At 36.6% G+C, this 23,786-nt stretch overlaps 1 protein-coding gene across 3 annotated transcripts in view; it reads right to left on the bottom strand.

Annotated features, from left to right (window-relative positions):
* LOC100379012 (serine/threonine-protein phosphatase 1 regulatory subunit 10-like) overlaps nucleotides 1-23,786 on the bottom strand; it is a 55,008-nt gene that overhangs the window by 9,333 nt on the left and 21,889 nt on the right. Inside the window, exons 6-20 of one of the 3 annotated variants that reach the window (XM_085492304.1) lie at nucleotides 22,914-23,067; nucleotides 22,254-22,305; nucleotides 22,078-22,146; nucleotides 21,530-21,643; nucleotides 21,180-21,282; nucleotides 20,910-21,085; nucleotides 20,301-20,434; nucleotides 9,857-9,949; nucleotides 9,245-9,272; nucleotides 8,419-8,604; nucleotides 7,947-8,083; nucleotides 7,305-7,379; nucleotides 6,934-7,074; nucleotides 6,169-6,465; nucleotides 112-223 (exon numbers count right to left, since the gene is read on the bottom strand). In XM_085492304.1, the coding sequence (XP_085348430.1) occupies nucleotides 112-223; nucleotides 6,169-6,465; nucleotides 6,934-7,074; nucleotides 7,305-7,379; nucleotides 7,947-8,083; nucleotides 8,419-8,604; nucleotides 9,245-9,272; nucleotides 9,857-9,949; nucleotides 20,301-20,434; nucleotides 20,910-21,085; nucleotides 21,180-21,282; nucleotides 21,530-21,643; nucleotides 22,078-22,146; nucleotides 22,254-22,305; nucleotides 22,914-23,067 (1,871 nt within the window). The remainder of the gene's footprint in view (nucleotides 1-111; nucleotides 224-6,168; nucleotides 6,466-6,933; nucleotides 7,075-7,304; nucleotides 7,380-7,946; nucleotides 8,084-8,418; nucleotides 8,605-9,244; nucleotides 9,273-9,856; nucleotides 9,950-20,300; nucleotides 20,435-20,909; nucleotides 21,086-21,179; nucleotides 21,283-21,529; nucleotides 21,644-22,077; nucleotides 22,147-22,253; nucleotides 22,306-22,913; nucleotides 23,068-23,786) is intronic. The other 2 variants (XM_006815933.3, XM_085492305.1) reach the window with 2 other exon arrangements.

Raw genomic sequence — 23,786 nt, 5'->3', positions numbered from 1 at the left:
ATTAGAAAATAGCATGGGTCGTGACTTGGTAGGTATAATGTTAAATGAAAGTAATCATAACGTTGACACCACGAACACACACACACACCAGTACTGATTTATGATACTTACAAGGAAGCTGATTTTTGAAAGGCTCCAGTATTTGTTTTAATTTTTTGGTCATATCAACATCTTCACCAGTTTGTTGAGATGCATACCCCTGTTGTCCATTGGTAGGATTACCCTGAGGAGAAACAATAAGATAATAATAAAATCTACTGTATACAAAGTAAACATGACATTTAGGTATTACACTCTAGTACAAAATATTTGATACTAAAAACAGCAAAGATATCGTCATGAAATAAACAAGTCATTGTCAATGACACGTCCCCGTTCCGTTCATATTTGAGTGACATATACATTCAAAGCAGATCATGACCGAAATGCACCTGCATATGTACAACACATTGTGCTAAATCTGAACAAAATCCATCCATGCATGACTGAGATCCGGTTCTGGAATTGTGAAAATATGTGATTTTGATGCATTTTCGGCCTTAAAATGGCCATCATTCCGCTATTGTTAAGCAGATCATGAAACAAATGCACATATCTATTTGTGACATGATGTACCTTGTGTGTGTGAAGTTTGAACTTGATCAATCCAGACATGTCTTGGATACGGATCCAGAACTGAATTCTTTAACAAAATGGCCGCCAGCCGGCCATTTCGAACTTGATCCGAAAAAAAAAAGACGTGCATCAAGGTCCTATTATGTTTAATGTATGTACCAAATTTGAACAAAATCCATCCATGCATAACTGAGATACGGGTCCGGAATGGTGAAAATGTGCGATTTCAATGCATTTTCGGCCTTAAAGCGGCCCCCATTTGGCTATCGTTAATGAGATCATGAAACAAATGCACATACATATTTGTGACATGATGTACCTTGTGTGTGTGAAGTTTGAACTTGATCAATCCAGACATGTCTCGGGTACGGATCCAGAACTGAATTCTTTAAAACAAAATGGCCGCCAGTCGGCTATTTCGAACTTGATCCGAAAAAAAAATGACGTGCATCAAGGTCCTATTATGTTTAATGTATGTACCAAATTTGAATGAAATCCGTCCATGCATAACTGAGATCCGGGTCCGGAATGGTGAAAATGTGCGATTTCAATGCATTTTCGGCCTTAAAGCGGCCGCCATTTGGTTATCGTTAATGAGATCATGAAACAAATGCACATATCTATTTGTGACATGATGTACCATGTGTGTGTGAAGTTTGAACTTGATCAATCCAGACATGTCTTGGATACGGATCCAGAACTGAATTCTTTAACAAAATGGCCGCCAGTCGGCCATTTCGAACTTGATCCGAAAAAAAAAAGACGTGCATCAAGGTCCTATTATGTTTAATGTATGTACCAAATTTGAACAAAATCCATCCATGCATAACTGAGATACGGGTCCGGAATGGTGAAAATGTGCGATTTCAATGCATTTTCGGCCTTAAAGCGGCCCCCATTTGGCTATCGTTAATGAGATCATGAAACAAATGCACATACATATTTGTGACATGATGTACCTTGTGTGTGTGAAGTTTGAACTTGATCAATCCAGACATGTCTCGGATACGGATCCAGAACTGAATTCTTTAAAACAAAATGGCCGCCAGTCGGCTATTTCGAACTTGATCCGAAAAAAAAATGACGTGCATCAAGGTCCTATTATGTTTAATGTATGTACCAAATTTGAATGAAATCCGTCCATGCATAACTGAGATCCGGGTCCGGAATGGTGAAAATGTGCGATTTCAATGCATTTTCGGCCTTAAAGCGGCCGCCATTTGGCTATCGTTAATGAGATCATGAAACAAATGCACATACATATTTGTGACATGATGTACCTTGTGTGTGTGAAGTTTGAACTCGATCAATCCAAGCATGTCTCAGATACGGATCCAGAACTGAATTCTTTAAAACAAAATGGCCGCCAGTCGGCCATTTCGAACCCGATCCAAAAAAAAAAAAATGACGTGCATCAAGGTCCTATTATGTTTAATGTATGTACCAAATTTGAACAAAATCCGTCCATGCATAACTGAGATCCGGGTCTGGAATGGTGAAAATGTGCGATTTTGATGCATTTTCGGCCTTAAAATGGCCGCTATTCGGCTATCGTTAATGAGATCATGAAACAAATGCACATACATATTTGTGACATGATGTACCTTGTGTGTGTGAAGTTTGAACTTGATCAATCCAGACATGTCTTGGATACGGATCCAGAACTGAATTCTTTAAAACAAAATGGCCGCCAGTCGGCTATTTCGAACTTGATCCGAAAAAAAAAATGACGTGCATCAAGGTCCTATTATGTTTAATGTATGTACCAAATTTGAATGAAATCCGTCCATGCATAACTGAGATCCGGGTCCGGAATGGTGAAAATGTGCGATTTCAATGCATTTTCGGCCTTAAAGCGGCCGCCATTTGGTTATCGTTAATGAGATCATGAAACAAATGCACATACATATTTGTGACATGATGTACCTTGTGTGTGTGAAGTTTGAACTCGATCAATCCAAGCATGTCTCAGATACGGATCCAGAACTGAATTCTTTAAAACAAAATGGCCGCCAGTCGGCCATTTCGAACCCGATCCAAAAAAAAAAATGACGTGCATCAAGGTCCTATTATGTTTAATGTATGTACCAAATTTGAACAAAATCCGTCCATGCATAAATGAGATCCGGGTCCGGAATAGTGAAAATGTGCGATTTTGATGCATTTTCGGCCTTAAAATGGCCGCTATTCGGCTATCGTTAATCGGATCATGAAAAAAATGCATGTGCATATGTCCCATATAAGGTGTGATGTATGAGTGAAGTTTGAACTTAATCGGTCCATGCATGTTCGAGATACAGGTGATCACGGACGGACGGACGCACGGACGCACACAGGGCAAAACATAAGTCCCCGTTTTCGGACTGCATCCGAACGGGGACTAATAAATCTGATAGAGGACCACCAAAGGTACCTACATATCAACGGTCAAAGCAATTTAATCTTAAAGACCGTAGAGTTCTGTTATGAAGTGTGTAATACAAGACATGAATGTCACAGTCACTGTTATTTAATTATAAAATACTCATGTTAAAATAATACATGGAACTTCTGCAAACAGTTGAAATAATATGTACTCTATGTGGGTACAACTCATCATAAAGTGATTTCCCGTAATCTGATAACTGAAAACCTCCATTGACCTGTGTCAAAAATCTCAGAGTACACAAGTGTAACCAAACTATGTCTCATACATTTATACATGCTCAAGAAACTGCATTCATAAATCTGAGTAAACCTTGATGTACCTTTAATAACAACTTGACTTTTTTGTTAATTCAGGTCTTTGTATATTACCAGGACCTGGGTTTGTTTCATTATCCCCACTATAATTCCCATCGTCCCCCTCTACTGTTTCCACTGAGATTTGTAATAGTATGACCCATTTATCCACAGCCCTGGCAACTGAAGCTATATTTAGACCACATGTGTCAATGTGCATGGCCATGTTTTATATACAGTAACTGCAAAGTGTTTTCACTGATCTTCAACTTTGTGACCAGGTATTTTAGTGACGACTCTTTATAATGGAATGGAATGTAATTTTTACAGTTTAAAGATATAATATACAAAAACATTTCTGACCTCTTTTTTTTTAAGATTTCAGTGTTAATTTTTCATAAAACCAAACAAAAATTAGACTGTGGTCCATTTCTGTCACTAAATCAGATCAAGGTTATGATGTCACTGAAAACCCTAGCATTACCATTTAACCTAATTATTTATTCTGAGCATGCTCAGTTGTTCTCTCAGTATTGTTGGGAGAGATAATTTTGGTGTGTGACAGAGTGAAAACCTTTATTTCATGGTATTTTTCATTATTGAGATACATGTGTTATGTATATCACAAATAGATTTGGTCAAAAACAATTTGTACTTCAACACAAGTTTGTAGTAAATCGGCCAACATATTTCAGAGATCTGGTTTCGGACATGTCAAAATACCAGCTTTTTGTGTATTTAAAAAAAAATGGCGTCAGTCCATCACAAAATCACTGCAAGTGTATTTATATCAGATCAGATATTAAGTATGTGTGGGGGTAGGAGAGAATTGGCGCAAGGGTAGCCGAGATACAGCCTTGCATGCACACAAACACTACCGTATTACCCCGGGCACGCGTCCAGGGGCCTGAACATACAAAATCGGGGAAAAATGGGGGTGGGCGCTTACCTGAGGACCACCCCAAAAAAGATTTTAAAAAGTTGTTTTTGTGATCGTATGACAAGGTCAAATAAAGGAATGCTTTCGTACACTTTGTACACGTACTTATTTCTTGATTTATGCAAGGTTTCAATAAACGTGAGCACTCGGTCAAGAACTGTGGGAACACTAAGAGACGGGGTTGAATTTCAAGAATAAAACTTGTTTTATGTCAGCGAATGAAGTTGTATTACTCACTGAAATTGGCTACAAAGTATGGTAAGTATTGTAATCAATGCACGGTTACTTTTTTAGTAACCTTGATCAGTGCATGCAAGTCGAAACGACTGGGAAAAACTACTGCTTGTAATCCAAGATGGCGATGACCTCATTAGCATAATTTTGTTCACGCACGTATTGATACATCGCATCGTAATTACTGAAGAATAGCAGACAGGGTGGACATGGTCAATTGAATTGCCAATAACTTGTGTGTCGGACTATACCATTTAGGTGTGGGGAGGTGGCTGCGGGAATGGGTGGTTGAGTGTTCAAAGAAGGGGAGGAGTTAGCTTGCGTTAATCACTGCTGTTCACACTTACTCAAGTACTAATCATTTACTTTTATCTCTCATTCAGGGCAAACGCTTGCTAAAAAAAAGCCTATCTCTGATCTTTATTTTTAAACCTAAAAGCAGCCTGTAAAATAAAACAAAGACAGCATGTTACTAATTGGCCTGTCACTCAACCACATCATGCTAACTATCCCACAGCCACCTCCCCCACACCTAAATGGTATAGTCCGACACGCAAGTTATTGGCAATTCAATTGACCACATCCGACAGGGTTATGAAACAAATAAACCTTTTATTACTGATGTGAAATGTTTACAAACTATTGTGAATACATAAACATATCCAAATGGCGATACATAAAAAACAGACTGAAAATAAACTCTGGTCGACCTCATTAACATGATTTATTCACGCACCCACACACGTGACAAAATTACAAAAATAACGATGATGCAACAAGTTCCCATCGTCGGCATGCCTCATTATGGTTATTGTAATGGACTTGAGGTCAGCAAAATGTTTTTTCTTCAAGACAGAAAAATAATCCACATGACCGTAATGCCATAGCTGTGGTGAAGGATGGAAAGAAAGTAGCAAGTTTACGACGTGATGTCTCAAAAGATTCACAGTCAGCGAAATACTACGTTTTGAAACCAAGCCCAAGTGCTTCAAACCACTCACCAAGGTATGGATCGTTGCAATATTGCAATATTGGATTCATCGTGAATGAAGAGAAAGCAGAACGTGTGCGGCACATGCTGCGTGGTTCATCTTACGTCGTTAAGTTCCAATGAGTTTTTACGTAAAAACACAAACAAAGCGACCCTTTTCAGGGCCACCACACACTCCAAAAAGAAAACTACCGTAACAAACACACTATTTAAATAAATCAAACGCGTTCGTTTTTGACAAATAAAACTTTATTGTTGACCCCGTTCTTGGCTAAAAATCACCCTGGGCGTTTAACCGAGGATGTCCCCAACATGCAACTTTTGTGAAAACAGGGGGTGGGTGCTTGCCCAGGGAGGGGCGCGTACCAAGGGTAATACAGTAAATTGTTTCGGAATTCGAACTGGGCCAATTTTTAATCAAATCGCAAAATGTGTTGTTTTTTGCATTGTAAAAGTTTCTTGGGGAAATGGATTACTGTGTTGAATTCTAGCACTATTTCTCATGAAATAGTTTTAAAAACCAACTGTGCTAATTTGGGGTATTTGACAGTATTCAGTTTCATAATAAAGCACAATGATTAAAGAAATGGAGTTCTCAGAAAGCTACTTTTTTCTCATTACATGAGAGAGTGAACTAAATATGATATAAGAGGGATGATCAACTTACCATAATAGAAGAGAGTAAATTTTGCACATTTTTCACCGTTGTAGTTGGGGATGTCGGTTGATTTGATGCTGCAACTGTGGATGCAGGTGGTGGCGTATTACCTGGACCTTTTGCCTGTTTCATTAAAGTAGCTAGTGCCGGTGGAAGACTGCCTGAGTTCTGTTGAATTCCAGGATGTGGTGATAGCTGCTGTGGATCTGGGTGATGTAGTGTTGGTGACTCATTGACCTTTGGTGGCGAATCTTTGGACATTTCATGAGTGTAAGACAGCGGCGTACTACTATCCATGTTAGACTCCTGAAGAGAACAAATGAAATTAACAGTGAGTCTAGATATGATGACAATAATGTAGGTGGAAAGTTCTGATTAGTGTATTTGTTCTATTAATAGTATATGTGCTACATACAATATAGAGGTGTGTCTATATCAAAATAAGTCATATTTTAATCATTCATTAATAAAATTTGTGTTTCCTACTTGTTTCTATTGGAGATGTGTTAGAAAATCAGATGATGCAGATTATACCATCTGCTGTAACATCTGTATTAGAAGCTGCTGCTTCTATTAAAATGATACAATGCAACAGAGGGGATGTGGCTTCTATTAGAACATCTACACATATGAGAAATAGTAAATGTCTGGTTCTCAATTGTTCAAAAGGAATGGTTGCGACTTATATTAGAGATGCGGCTTCTAAAACAGAATTTACGGTAAGACCCAACACTCAATCAAAAATCCTTATTTGAATACAAGAAAACAACTTACATCTTCCAGTGGTATAATTTTGACTTCTTTTGGATTGGCTTCAGTCGGATCAATTTGTTCAGGATCTGGTTCATGTGGACTATCTGGAAGACTGGCTTTATCGAAGAACAGAGACTGTAGTACATTTTTTTCACGCTCCCTCTATAAGAGAAACAAGAAAACTGATCAAAGGACAAATTAAATATAAGCAAAAAAGAACTATAGTATACACCTGTTTCATCTTGTCTAACACCCCCATCACTTCTTGTTTGCTCAGAACTCAGAATGAGGTTCACTTTCTGACTGAGGCAAGCCTAAGGAGAAGGTATGATAAAGACAGATCTGTAATATTTTGGTTAACCTTGAAATGAGATGTGCAATGTACTACTTACCTGGGCATCTTTCTCTGTGCTGCAGCTTCCTGGTCTGGCTAAGGATGTTATTAGGTCTATCACAAAAATCTTCCACTGCAAACAAACATGTAAGATAAATTGAAATCCCAGAGTGTGATGTATTCAATAGATCACAGTGGACAGGCTAATAAGCTTTGTTAATAGCTGAACACCACCCAGTCATTGCAAGAATGTATCAGCTAAGTAGCCTACTTGCAACTAACCTTTGTAAATCAACAAGCCTGCAACTACCCCTCGTAAATCAACTAGCCTGCAACTAACCTTTGTGAATCAACTAACCTGCAACTAGCCTTCGTAAATCAATTAGCCCACAACTAGCCTTCGTAAATCAACAAGCCTGCAACTAACCTTCGTAAATCAACAAGCCTGCAACTAACCTTCGTAAATCAACAAGCCTGCAACTAACCTTCGTAAATCAACAAGCCTGCAACTAACCTTCGTAAATCAACAAGCCTGCAACTAACCTTCGTAAATCAACAAGCCGGCAACTAGCCTTCATAATGTTGCTAAGACATGTAATATTAGTTCTATATTAGTCTTCATAGTTTCTTTGTTGAGTTTTTAAGTGAAAATAGATTACAACCTCACACAAACGAAATAACTATTTAAAATTGTACTTACAGGCATGAAATCTGTTTGTACTTTTTCTGCTGCAGCACGTGACTGCATTCCCCTTTTGGCAGATTCCATAGTTTCTTTCTCTCGAATCATCTCCATGTGAGCAGCATCACGAAAGTCCCTTACAGAATTTACATTGACTGAACGTAAAAAAAAAAGTAACATTAGCAACTGAATATTGAAGTTATGCATAGTAATTAAGAATACTACAAGCACTACTGGTAAAAAGTGCGAGACGAGAAAAAAACTGACATCTTCTCACACTTTGACAAGCCTTGATATTCGATGAAATCTGCAAATTCAGATTTTATTATTAAACAGTTTTACTTTTCATTTAGAGAAAAATTTCTCACCCACTCAAAATTCTTACAAACGTCAATGAAAATAATATCAAGCCTCATCGAACTGCAAGAAAGAGTTTTGTACTTTTTACAAATATACGCATAAACGCAAACAGAAAAAAGTTGATTCTTACCTCTTTCAGTTTCATCCAACTCAAAATAACAAACTTGTACAAGGTCTCTGACTTTCAAATCATCTACCCAAGACACTGATTTCTTTTTTTTAGACTTCATACTTAATATTCCTTCTGTCTGATTAGCATCTGTCATTTTCTCATTAGTGGATGTATCTTCATTTTGACTTGCACCATAAAAACTGACTAAAAACACAAATATAAGACTATATAAGTATTGTCTTTTCTGTAAATATGACTGCCTCCTATCACTGCTATGATTGTATACAAACAAAGATTACAGTGTATACCATATATTAACTTTTATAGATTACTGATCATGATACTACCTATTCTGGGCAACACTATCACTGGTTTAGTTAATTGAGGCAGCAACATTCCTACTCCTATTAGACTTGAAATGATCAATTATTTGTTCATAACAAATAGCATAACTGTTCATAGTGATCATTTCCAGTATACTGTATTTGTTGCATAAAAGGCAATTTGTTCTTACATAGATGACAGAGTGGTGTCTTTGATCAAACTAACATAAAATCTGTATTAGAAGCCGCATCCCTAATAGAAGTCACACCCATTCTTTTTGAACAATTTGGAACCCGAAATTCACCATTTCTCATATGTGTAGATGCTCTAATAGAAGTCGCATCTCCTCTGTTCCATTGTACCATTTTAATAGAAGTCACGACTTCTAATACAGATTTTACAGTAATCATTGATCCAGTACACAATAAATGTAATTTCTTGTTTAAGTGTGCTTCATTGAAAGTGAGTTTCTAATAGAGCAAATACAAGGTATTTATTTATAAAAAAGATAGCAACTTACTTTTTGGGGGTTCATCTTTGACCTCATCCTGAAATTGAAAAGAATAAGTAATTATTAAGTTCTGACAACATTGCAGCTGCTCCACTATACAAAATACAACAGACACCCAGATAACCTGCATAATAATGTATCTTTAAGTGAACCATGCATGCTCTCACCGCCTTATAGCAAGTTACAAGCAGAACTATTACTACCACCAAGAGGATATCGTGCATTTCCTGTAAAATCATTCATTTTTTTTGTAAACAGTAGGTTGAAGCTGGAAAAAAATGATCAGGGATTGGTCAAATATAAAAGTTCAAGAAAAATCCCTGAAATTAACACAATGACAGGTGCAATTTCTGCATGTACTTTGCTGTACAGTGTTAAAAACCAAGTGAATTCTAAAAACTAATAATTAATAATTGAAAATGAATGTTTTTACATTACAGGTTTATTAAGGGTTTGGTGGAAAAACAATCTTCACAGTACCACACAGGTCACTTGCAGGGATGATAGAGGGCACCATAACGTGTGCATATCACACTGAAGCACCAAATAAACAAGAAAGAGACTGAATGTTTCTTGCTTAGCGCCCTCTAGTGGCAATGCAAGTGACAAGGAACTACCTACATCAGGTGTTGGTGTCCCTGGTCTCTGCTCCTCAGCAGCATTGTCCTCAGTGTAGGAATTTTTAACAGCACCTGACAAGGGATGACCTATGACCTGAAAATCCAGAAAGTGGTAAAGAGACACATTTATACTTGCAAAACTATCCAATGGTTCTGCTCATTTTTAAAAGACTTGTTTTGAAACAGATCAGATTCTGTGTATTTCTATGAGTGATAACAACTTGTTTTGAAACTAGAAATACTAAAGTTTTGAGGTAAAGTAGAATCTGTGATAGCTCAACAGAATTTTAACCGTAGTCCAATTATGGGTGATTATGATCAAACACTGGGTTGACTGATCAAACACTGGGTTGACTGAATACAAACTGGGAATAAGTAATCAAATGATGGGTTGACTGATCAAACACTGGGTTGACTGATCAAACACTGGGTTGACTGATCAAGCACTGGGTTGACTAATTAAACACTGGGTTGACTGAATACAAACTGGGAATAAGAAATACTAAAGTTCTGAGGTAAAGTAGAATCTGTGATAGCTCAACAGAATTTTAACCGTAGTCCAATTATGGGTGATTATGATCAAACACTGGGTTGACTGATCAAACACTGGGTTGACTGATTACAAACTGGGAGTAAGTAATCAAATGATGGGTTGAATGATTACAAACTGGGAATAAGTAATCAAACGAAGGGTTGACTGATCAAACACTAGGAATAAGTAATCAAACGATGGGTTGACTGATTACAAACTGGGAATAAGTAACGAAACGATGGGTTGACTGATCAAACACTGGGAATAAGTAATCAAACTATGGGTTGACGGATCAAACACTGGGAACAAGTCCCCGTTAAATTAAGTTCTCTTTGTGCTCGTCATATTAAAGCGGAGGGGTTGTCGCGAACGTGTCCTTGAAATTTGAGTTCCAAGTGGCGTATACAACAGATTGTTTATTTACATCAAAACATGTGTTCTGTGTAGTAGTAATATGGCCAAAAATAAAAACAGTCGTTATTCGGCCATCTTTGATCTGATTATGAAACACACTGATTGTTATGATGTATGTGCCAAATACGAATGAAAATGGTACATAAATTGTGGAAATATAGTAGTAAGGCCAAAAAGTCAGATGGCTGTCAATCAGATTTTGAAACAAATTGTCATGGACATGCATCCTAACATGTATAAAGTACATGTATGTGCCAAATTTGAATGAAAACTGACAGAGCACGTCCAAGATACCGCATGAAAAAAACAAAAAAAAATGACTGCCAGTCGACCATCTTTGATCCAATTGCGAAATAAATCGTCATGGACATGTATCCTAACATGTATAATCTATGTACCAAGTTTGAATGACAACTGACAAAGCATGTCCAAAATACAACATTTTCAAAAAACAAGATGGCTGCCAGTCGGGCATTTTGAATCGAATTGCTAAACCACTGCATGTGCATATGTCCCACATAAGGTACTAGGCACATGCAAATAATGAACGGAATCGGTCTACAGGATTCTGAAATATGACTCTGGACAGACTGAAGGACGGACGAACACATGGACGGATAGACAGACTCAGGAACTCATGGACGGTCGGGACATGTATCCTAACATGTATGATCTATGTACTAAATTTGAATGAAAACTGACAAAGCATGTTCAAAATACGACATTTTCAAAAAATAAGATGGCTGCCAGTCGGCCATTTTGAATCGAATCGCTAAACCACTGCATGTGCATATGTCCCACATAAAGTACTAGGCACATGCAAAGAATGAATGAAATCGGTCCAGGGGATTCTGAGATACGACTCCGGACGGACGCACGGAGACCGAATTATAAGTCCCTGTTTTCCAACTTCGTTGACTGATCAAACGATGGGTTGACTGATCAAACACTAGGAATAAGTAATCAAACGATGGGTTGACTGATCAAACACTAGGAATAAGTAATCAAACGATGGGTTGACTGATCAAACACTAGGAATAAGTAATCAAACGATGGGTTGACTGATCAAACACTAGGAATAAGTAATCAAACGATGGGTTGACTGATCAAACACTGGGGATAAGTAATCAAACGATGGGTTGACTGATCAATTACTAGGAATAAGTAATCATAACGATGGGTTGACTAATCAAAAAAACACTGGGAATAAGTAATCAAACGATAGGTTGACTGATCAAACACTAGGAATAAGTAATCAAACGATGACTTGACTGATCAAACACTAGGAATAAGTAATCAAACGATGGGTTGACTGATCAAACACTAGGAATAAGTAATCAAACGATGGGTTGACTGATCAAACACTAGGAATAAGTAATCAAACGATGGGTTGACTGATCAAACACAGGGAATAAGTAATCAAACGATGGGTTGACTGATCAAACACTAGGAATAAGTAATCAAAACAATGGGTTGACTGATCAAACACAGGGAATAAGTAATCAAACGATGGGTTGACTGATCAAACACTAGGAATAAGTAATCAAACGATGGGTTGACTGATCAAACACAGGGAATAAGTAATCAAATGAAGGGTTGACTGATCAAACACTAGGAATAAGTAATCAAACGATAGGTTGACTGATCAAATACTAGGAATAAGTAATCAAACGATGGGTTGACTGATCAAACACTAGGAATAAGTAATCAAACGATGGGTTGACTGATCAAACACTGGGAATAAGTAATCAAACGATGGGTTGACTGATCAAACACTAGGAATAAGTAATCAAAACAATGGGTTGACTGATCAAACACTGGAATACCAGCAAGTAGAAAGCACACCACAACATACCGATTCATAGATGCCAAAGTACACAAACATGTAATATGATTTCTGTGGCAAAAAGTGTTATTTGTATGATTAAATCTGCCTGTACATTGTAACAACTACAGGGCTATAACCATTTTGTGCACAATGTGAAGTAACAACTACAGGGCTATAACCATTTTGTGCACAATGTGAAGTAACAACTACAGGGCTATAACCATTTTGTGCACAATGTGATGTAACAACTACAGGGCTATAACCATTTTGTGCACAATGTGATGTAACAACTACAGGGCTATAACCATTTTGTGCACAATGTGAAGTAACAACTACAGGGCTATAACCATTTTGTGCACAATGTGATGTAACAACTACAGGGCTATAACCATTTTGTGCACAATGTGATGTAACAACTACAGGGCTATAACCATTTTGTGCACAATGTGAAGTAACAACTACAGGGCTATAACCATTTTGTGCACAATGTGATGTAACAACTACAGGGCTATAACCATTTTGTGCACAATGTGATGTAACAACTACAGGGCTATAACCATTTTGTGCACAATGTGATGTAACAACTACAGGGCTATAACCATTTTGTGCACAATGTGAAGTAACAACTACAGGGCTATAACCATTTTGTGCACAATGTGATGTAACAACTACAGGGCTATAACCATTTTGTGCACAATGTGATGTAACAACTACAGGGCTATAACCATTTTGTGCACAATGTGATGTAACAACTACAGGGCTATAACCATTTTGTGCACAATGTGAAGTAACAACTACAGGGCTATAACCATTTTGTGCACAATGTGAAGTAACAACTACAGGGCTATAACCATTTTGTGCACAATGTGAAGTAACAACTACAGGGCTATAACCATTTTGTGCACAATGTGAAGTAACAACTACAGGGCTATAACCATTTTGTGCACAATGTGAAGTAACAACTACAGGGCTATAACCATTTTGTGCACAATGTGAAGTAACAACTACAGGGCTATAACCATTTTGTGCACAATGTGAAGTAACAACTACAGGGCTATAACCATTTTGTGCACAATGTGAAGTAACAACTACAGGGCTATAACCATTTTGTGCACAATGTGAAGTAACAACTACAGGGCTATAACCATTTTGTGCACAATGTGAAGTAACAACTACAGGGCTATAACCATTTTGTGCACAATGTGAAGTAACAACTACAGGGCTATAACCATTTTGTGCACAATGTGAAGTAACAACTACAGGGCTATAACCATTTTGTGCACAATGTGAAGTAACAACTACAGGGCTATAACCATTTTGTGCACAATGTGAAGTAACAACTACAGGGCTATAACCATTTTGTGCACAATGTGAAGTAACAACTACAGGGCTATAACCATTTTGTGCACAATGTGAAGTAACAACTACAGGGCTATAACCATTTTGTGCACAATGTGATGTAACAACTACAGGGCTATAACCATTTTGTGCACAATGTGATGTAACAACTACAGGGCTATAACCATTTTGTGCACAATGTGAAGTAACAACTACAGGGCTATAACCATTTTGTGCACAATGTGAAGTAACAACTACAGGGCTATAACCATTTTGTGCACAATGTGAAGTAACAACTACAGGGCTATAACCATTTTGTGCACAATGTGAAGTAACAACTACAGGGCTATAACCATTTTGTGCACAATGTGAAGTAACAACTACAGGGCTATAACCATTTTGTGCACAATGTGAAGTAACAACTACAGGGCTATAACCATTTTGTGCACAATGTGAAGTAACAACTACAGGGCTATAACCATTTTGTGCACAATGTGAAGTAACAACTACAGGGCTATAACCATTTTGTGCACAATGTGAAGTAACAACTACAGGGCTATAACCATTTTGTGCACAATGTGAAGTAACAACTACAGGGCTATAACCATTTTGTGCACAATGTGAAGTAACAACTACAGGGCTATAACCATTTTGTGCACAATGTGAAGTAACAACTACAGGGCTATAACCATTTTGTGCACAATGTGAAGTAACAACTACAGGGCTATAACCATTTTGTGCACAATGTGATGTAACAACTACAGGGATATAACCATTTTGTGCACAATGTGATGTAACAACTACAGGGATATAACCATTTTGTGCACAATGTGAAGTAACAACTACAGGGCTATAACCATTTTGTGCACAATGTGATGTAACAACTACAGGGCTATAACCATTTTGTGCACAATGTGAAGTAACAACTACAGGGCTATAACCATTTTGTGCACAATGTGAAGTAACAACTACAGGGCTATAACCATTTTGTGCACAATGTGAAGTAACAACTACAGGGCTATAACCATTTTGTGCACAATGTGAAGTAACAACTACAGGGCTATAACCATTTTGTGCACAATGTGAAGTAACAACTACAGGGCTATAACCATTTTGTGCACAATGTGAAGTAACAACTACAGGGCTATAACCATTTTGTGCACAATGTGAAGTAACAACTACAGGGCTATAACCATTTTGTGCACAATGTGAAGTAACAACTACAGGGCTATAACCATTTTGTGCACAATGTGATGTAACAACTACAGGGCTATAACCATTTTGTGCACAATGTGAAGTAACAACTACAGGGCTATAACCATTTTGTGCACAATGTGAAGTAACAACTACAGGGCTATAACCATTTTGTGCACAATGTGATGTAACAACTACAGGGCTATAACCATTTTGTGCACAATGTGATGTAACAACTACAGGGCTATAACCATTTTGTGCACAATGTGAAGTAACAACTACAGGGCTATAACCATTTTGTGCACAATGTGATGTAACAACTACAGGGCTATAACCATTTTGTGCACAATGTGAAGTAACAACTACAGGGCTATAACCATTTTGTGCACAATGTGATGTAACAACTACAGGGCTATAACCATTTTGTGCACAATGTGAAGTAACAACTACAGGGCTATAACCATTTTGTGCACAATGTGAAGTAACAACTACAGGGCTATAACCATTTTGTGCACAATGTGAAGTAACAACTACAGGGCTATAACCATTTTGTGCACAATGTGATGTAACAACTACAGGGCTATAACCATTTTGTGCACAATGTGAAGTAACAACTACAGGGCTATAACCATTTTGTGCACAATGTGAAGTAACAACTACAGGGCTATAACCATTTTGTGCACAATGTGAAGTAACAACTACAGGGCTATAACCATTTTGTGCACAATGTGAAGTAACAACTACAGGGCTATAACCATTTTGTGCACAATGTGAAGTAACAACTACAGGGCTATAACCATTTTGTGCACAATGTGAAGTAACAACTACAGGGCTATAACCATTTTGTGCACAATGTGAAGTAACAACTACAGGGCTATAACCATTTTGTGCACAATGTGATGTAACAACTACAGGGCTATAACCATTTTGTGCACAATGTGAAGTAACAACTACAGGGCTATAACCATTTTGTGCACAATGTGAAGTAACAACTACAGGGCTATAACCATTTTGTGCACAATGTGAAGTAACAACTACAGGGCTATAACCATTTTGTGCACAATGTGAAGTAACAACTACAGGGCTATAACCATTTTGTGCACAATGTGAAGTAACAACTACAGGGCTATAACCATTTTGTGCACAATGTGAAGTAACAACTACAGGGCTATAACCATTTTGTGCACAATGTGAAGTAACAACTACAGGGCTATAACCATTTTGTGCACAATGTGAAGTAACAACTACAGGGCTATAACCATTTTGTGCACAATGTGAAGGAACAACTACAGGGCTATAACCATTTTGTGCACAATGTGAAGGAACAACTACAGGGCTATAACCATTTTGTGCACAATGTGAAGTAACAACTACAGGGCTATAACCATTTTGTGCACAATGTGAAGTAACAACTACAGGGCTATAACATGTCCAATTGGAACATTAACAAAAGGTCAGAAGAGACAACATTGACATTCCACAATCACTTGTTTAGTAGCCAACTTGAAAACTGTATGTGCTATGGGTGCAAGTATGAATGGTAGTTCAATTAGCTGCACTTAATAAAATGGACTGTTTAATATCATTCATAAAAGCAAGAGTCAGATACCAATTCTGTGAATTGATGATTCAACCTTTGTCTCCTAGCATAAATGTAACCCCAAATCAGTATTGATGAAATATGTTGGTTTCTGATGTGTATGATATTATGGAATAGACCATTTGTGGGTCTGTGATTTGTATGATATTATGGAATAGACCATTTGTGGGTCTGTGATGTGTATGATATTATGGAATAGACCATTTGTGGATTTGTGATTTGCATGATATTATGGAATAGACCATTTGTGGATTTGTGATTTGTATGATATTATGGAATAGACCATTTGTGGGTCTGTGATGTGTATGATATTATGGAATAGACCATTTGTGGGTCTGTGATTTGTATGATATTATGAAATAGACCATTTGTGGATTTGTGATTTGTATGATATTATGGAATAGACCATTTGTGGGTCTGTGATGTGTATGATATTATGGAATAGACCATTTGTGGGTCTGTGATTTGTATGATATTATGGAATAGACCATTTGTGGATTTGTGATTTGTATGATATTATGGAATAGACCATTTGTGGGTCTGTGATGTGTATGATATTATGGAATAGACCATTTGTGGGTCTGTGATTTGTATGATATTATGAAATAGACCATTTGTGGATTTGTGATTTGTATGATATTATGGAATAGACCATTTGTGGATTTGTGATTTGTATGATATTATAGAATAGACCATTTGTGGGTCTGTGATGTGTATGATATTATGGAATAGACCATTTGTGGGTCTGTGATTTGTATGATATTATGAAATAGACCATTTGTGGGTCTGTGATTTGTATGATATCATGGAATAGACCATTTGTGGGTCTGTGATGTGTATGATATTATGGAATAGACCATTTGCGGGTTTGTGATGTTTACGATATTATGGAATAGACCATTTGTGGGTTTGTGATATGTATAATATTATAGAATAGACAATTTGTGGGTCTGTGATGTGTATGATATTATGAAATAGACCATTTGTGGATTTGTGATGTGTATGATATTATGGAATAGACCATTTGTGGGTCTGTGATGTGTATGATATGAAATAGACCATTTGTGGGTCTGTGATGTGTATGATATGAAATAGACCATTTGTGGGTCTGTGATGTGTATGATATTATGGAATAGACCATTTGTGGGTTTGTGATGTGTACGATATTATGGAATAGACCATTTGTGGGTCTGTGATGTGTATGATATGAAATAGACCATTTGTGGGTCTGTGATGTGTATGATATTATGGAATAGACCATTTGTGGGTTTGTGATGTGTACGATATTATAGAATAAACAATTTGTGGGTCTGTGATGTGTATGATATGAAATAGACCATTTGTGGGTCTGTGATGTGTATGATATTATAGAATAAACAATTTGTGGGTCTGTGATGTGTACGATATTATGGAATAGACCATTTGTGCGTTTGTGATGTGTACATTATGGAATAGACCATTTGTGGGTCTGTGATGTGTATGATATTATGGAATAGACCATTTGTGGGTCTGTGATGTGTATGATATTATGGAATAGACCATTTGTGGGTTTGTGATGTGTATGATATTATGAAATAGACCATTTGTGGGTCTGTGATGTGTACATTATGGAATAGACCATTTGTGGGTCTGTGATGTGTATGATATCATGGAATAGACCATTTGTGGATTTGTGATGTGTATGATATTATGGAATAGACCATTTGTGGGTTTGTGATGTGTATGATATTATGGAATAGACCATTTGTGGGATTGGTATGTGTATGATATTATGGAATAGACAATTTGTGGGTCTGTGATGTGTATGATATTATGGAATAGACCATTTGTGGGTTTGTGATGTGTATGATATTATGGAATAGACCATTTGTGGGATTGGTATGTGTATGATATTATGGAATAGACCATTTGTGGGTCTGTGATGTGTATGATATCATGGAATAGACCATTTGTGGATTTGTGATGTGTATGATATTATGGAATAGACCATTTGTGGGTTTGTGATGTGTATGATATTATGGAATAGACCATTTGTGGGATTGGTATGTGTATGATATTATGGAATAGACAATTTGTGGGTCTGTGATGTGTATGATATTATGGAATAGACCATTTGTGGGTTTGTGATGTGTATGATATTATGGAATAGACCATTTGTGGGATTGGTATGTGTATGATATTATGGAATAGACCATTTGTGGGTCTGTGATGTGTATGATATCATGGAATAGACCATTTGTGGATTTGTGATGTGTATGATATTATGGAATAGACCATTTGTGGGTTTGTGATGTGTATGATATTATGGAATAGACCATTTGTGGGTTTGTGATGTGTATGATATTATGGAATAGACCATTTGTGGGATTGGTATGTGTATGATATTATGGAATAGACAATTTGTGGGTCTGTGATGTGTATGATATCATGGAATAGACCATTTGTGGATTTGTGATGTGCATGATATCATGGAATAGACCATTTGTGGATTTGTGATGTGTATGATATTATGGAATAGACCATTTGTGGGTTTGTGATGTGGATGATATTATGGAATAGACCATTTGTGGGATTGGTATGTGTATGATATTATGGAATAGACCATTTGTGGGTCTGTGATTTGTATATTAAGTGTTCAACAAAGAACCATGGTGCATATCATTCATGTGTGAAGTTTACTATCACTGCTGACGTAGTATGATAATAATCACATTACAAGTCATAATTTTATGCAGAGTGTTATCACAGTGGTAGTAGAAATTGAAACTGGATAACAGTTACCTAACATGGTGCAATGACAATATTTTGAACAAATATCGTAAAGATGGGAAATACTTCTGCTGAAATCTGTTGGTGGCAAAATTGCATCATCCACCAATGTGCTCAGATGCAATATCTAATTAGCATTCAATTCATATTGAGCAACAAAATAAAAAAAAATCCCCCTCAATAAAATCTCGGTAGCTATTTATAGGTTGGTTAACAAAGCACATGGTCAAAAACCAAAATGGGTAGGAAACAACTACCTGGTTCAATTTCATGATATGGTATTATACAGACACGAAGTATGATAAACAAGATGGTGGATATGATGACTTAATCAGAAAAAACATTGTGTGATACTAACCCCTACGAAAGATCACCAGTTACACATCCCTAAAGAACTTTATACCTATGTGACCTCAAGGACACTTGTACATCTTATAATAGTGAATTGTCACACTATCGATTTTAAACACCATTATATTAGAACAAACATTCTTTGGCATAGTGTAACTAAATTATTAAAATATGTTGTCTTGAATGCATCTACTGAAAAAATCCGATGTATTCATCCAATTATATTATAACACATTACATATCACAACTACTGTTAAACAGGTTTTTTTAGCTTATAGTATAGCTAACTTGTGATTATTCAGTGGAAAGCTCATTTTATAACACTTATGCCCAATTTCACAAAAATTACATGTAAGTATGTATGTATGCAGTCAAATGATAACCAATCAACCATACATACTCAATAAATTGTCTCTTACCTTGGGGGCATTTGGTGATGTGGGCGTGGCTGCTTTATTTCCTGGTTTCACCTTGTTTGTTTTTTTCCTGATTGGTGCAGCTGGTGCATTGAGCGCATCCATGAAACCACCACTTTCGTGAATAATGTGTATAGCTATAACAAGAACAAATTATATTAGTTGAAAAATCTTTATGGGTACAAAAGAAATTTATACAGTTTTTATGTTTTAAATCTAATAAACAATTTTTATCTTCAAAATATGATGAGCATTGTAAATTTGAACACAAATGGTAGTGTAAGCACTGTCAGAGTAAAGCATTCCATGGATGGAGAGGTCACCATCCTGTCTGTGGTGGACGACATTGTCTGAATTGTATGCTGTCGTTAACTCAATGTAAACATATGAGCTTATACTTGATTCTACAAAGAGGTTGTGTATCTGAGTCAAATTAATATATCTGATTGGAAGTGCTGGCACTTAATCAGAATTGCATAAGAATACAGCAATGGATATGAAACGAGATTGAGGGATTGCCAAAGTGGGCACATTTGAACACACACTCACTGGATAGAATCTACCATGATGGGTGAACAATTGAAATATTCCACTGCAAATACAGATACTTACGTTTAGGTCTTGCTGGTATAAGTTTAGCTTTTTTCTGAGCTGTGGATGTTGATGTAGTGGTAGCCGTGCTGTTGGATGATGTAAATGTAGGTGTAGATGTGGTAGTTGTAGACGTCGTCACTGGCGTTGGTTTTGTTTTTTTCTCAGGAGGCTGTACCGATTTATTGAGTTCAGTGCTAGGAAATAAAACATACAAAGCAGAGAGGTCAATATATACGCATATATACAGATTAAAGCTTCTTTCTGTTTTTAATGTAGAATGTTACATACCCTGTTCTTTTTAAATATTTTGGAACTGATGGTTTGTCAGAATTCCCAGTACTAGTTTTTTTCTTCAACTTGACTGGTGGCAGCTTGGTTTCCTTTTCAAGACCTGGAAAATAAAATACAAGGTTACAAGGTTAAGCACAAAAAGAAAAAAATTCCAAATTGCTGCTGAAATAAATCAAACATGCAATTGGCCAAACTTTTGGCAAACACCATGAAATTAAAATGTTTCACAATAGATGTATTTAGAGTTCTATGAGTTTCTACAGTGGTCATTGGTTGAAATGAATATTTATATAACGATGTCACAGCAAAACCACCGACTACACAAATTGTTTTTCACATTACGTTACCTGTAGACCTGAACTTGGCATGTGCTGGCACAGACATCTTGGCAGAACGTTTTTTTTTTTCTTCACCTTCTTTGGGACCATTTGTTTTCTTTTTCTTCTTTTTCTCTGGTTTGTCTGTTTAAAAATAAAAAAAATAAGTATAAATAAAATTTGACAATACATACAAAATATAATGTTATAAATATACCGGTATATGTTCTGCTGATGAAATGCTTCTAAAGGTACGGAACTAGATATAACATACTGGTATGTATTTACAATCAGGAACAGCCTCACTTTACATAAAAACATGTTGATTCAAAACGTGTACTATCAAATACATAGGAACTTTTGAGTCAGGCTCATCTGAGGTTTTCAATTTTATCAGACAGTGTATACATTCTATTTTCGCATGAGATAAAATGAATGCAGTTTGGTCTTGATGCACGTTGATAGTGGACAAATTTATCCACAGTCTGATAATCATTCTATACAATTTAAAATTTATACAACTGAAGAAAAGATGTACAGGTACACTATTTCCAACCTTAAATACAAACAATAATCACCTGTTGTACTGCTTGTCTTTATTAGACTCATCCACTCTGTAACTAAATTACTAGCCAATTGTTTAGTTTCTGTAGAATATAAATGAAGTATTTATTAAAGCAAATTCAAAAAACAGTAATAATCCCAAAAGTGTAAATTTATCATACAAGTATTGAACAGCAAATGATGTACTTACGTTCATTATAGTCACCTTTGCTTATCTGTTTCACAACTTTGGCTGTGTTATTCTGAAAAGTAAAGAAACATTTTCATTGATTATCTGAAAAATATTACATTATATGGTATTTCATTACATTATTTATACATATATGTACATCTGACAACTGAATATGGTAAGAACTGTTAGATGATCGTAACCTTGGCCATGGGCTGACATGACACTTTTCAATTTTGTCTTTGTCTATTGGGCTTTCACACACTGCGAAATGAGTAATTTATCTTACTCCATGCTGACTTTGTATATATATAAATGTCTGTATATGAACCCTGATATTTGTTTCCATTGTTTGGAAATGTTGTGATCAAAAGAAAAACGATTTCAACATGAATGTTGTCAGTAACATTTTGTTAAGTTGTTCAACACCCAGAATTCCAATGGGTAAGGAAGAAAAAAAATGAACATGCACATCCAAGTCTGTTGTTTTCCTGATTGACGAGTGTGGTATCGAAATATTCGAAACATTTCACATTAAATAGGAGGGGTGGTCACCTGCGCACGTGTGGGAATTGAGTCCCAGCCGATAACAACGCAAAGGCTCATGGGTGGACGCTTGTTTGTAAACAAAAACACGCTATGGCCATCTTACGCATGACGCATATAACAACATTCACTTACCTGTTTAAGAATGTCTATCGTCATAGGCAGTTGCTTCAGAATTTTCATAACCTCTGTCAACATTGCCAAATTATTTTCATCTTTGGCGTCTACCAGCCACGTATTAAGGACGTTCCAGCCCCCAACTTCCACGAACCTAGAAACAAACCACCCACTGATATGTGAGGAATTAAATATAAATTACTTTATTGGGTGAAACACGAAATATAAAGTCAAGGATTAATAAGATGGGGTGTGATATGCACTGAAGATCTCAATATGTAGTGAATTAAGAGATAATCAAAAATCACAAAAATAACGTACATTCCTATAAATACCCACTCCAAACAAGTCATTGAAAATGACACAGTCCCCGTTAAATTTTTGAAAGTTGTCTTTGTGCTCGTCATATTAAAGCGGAGGGGTTGTCGCGAACGTGTCCTTGAAACTTGAGTTCCAAGTGGCGTATACAACAGATTGTTTATTTACATCAAAACACGTATTCCGTGTAGTAGTAATATGGCCAAAAATAAAAACAGCCGTTATTCGGCCATCTTTGATCTGACTATGAAACACACTGATATGTATGACGTATGTGCCAAATATGAATGAAAATGGTACATAAATTGTGGAAATATAGTAGTAAGGCCAAAAAGTCAGATGGCTGTCAATCGGCCATCCTTGACCAGATTTTGAAACAAATTGTCATGGACATGTATCCTAACATGTATAATCCATGTACCAAGTTTGAATGAAAACTGACAAAGCATGTCCAAAATACAACATTTTCAAAAAACAAAATGGCTGACAGTCGGCCATTTTGAATCGAATCGCTAAACCACTGCATGTGCATATGTCCCACATAAAGTACTAGGCACATGCGAAGAATGAACG

This window comes from Saccoglossus kowalevskii, chromosome 17 (genome assembly GCF_978046115.1).
Source record: "Saccoglossus kowalevskii chromosome 17, keSacKowa6.1, whole genome shotgun sequence".
Classification (NCBI taxonomy): Eukaryota; Metazoa; Hemichordata; class Enteropneusta; family Harrimaniidae; genus Saccoglossus; species Saccoglossus kowalevskii.
Note: the sequence above shows the minus strand (reverse complement) of the source record. Positions and strands in the feature narration are given on the sequence as shown.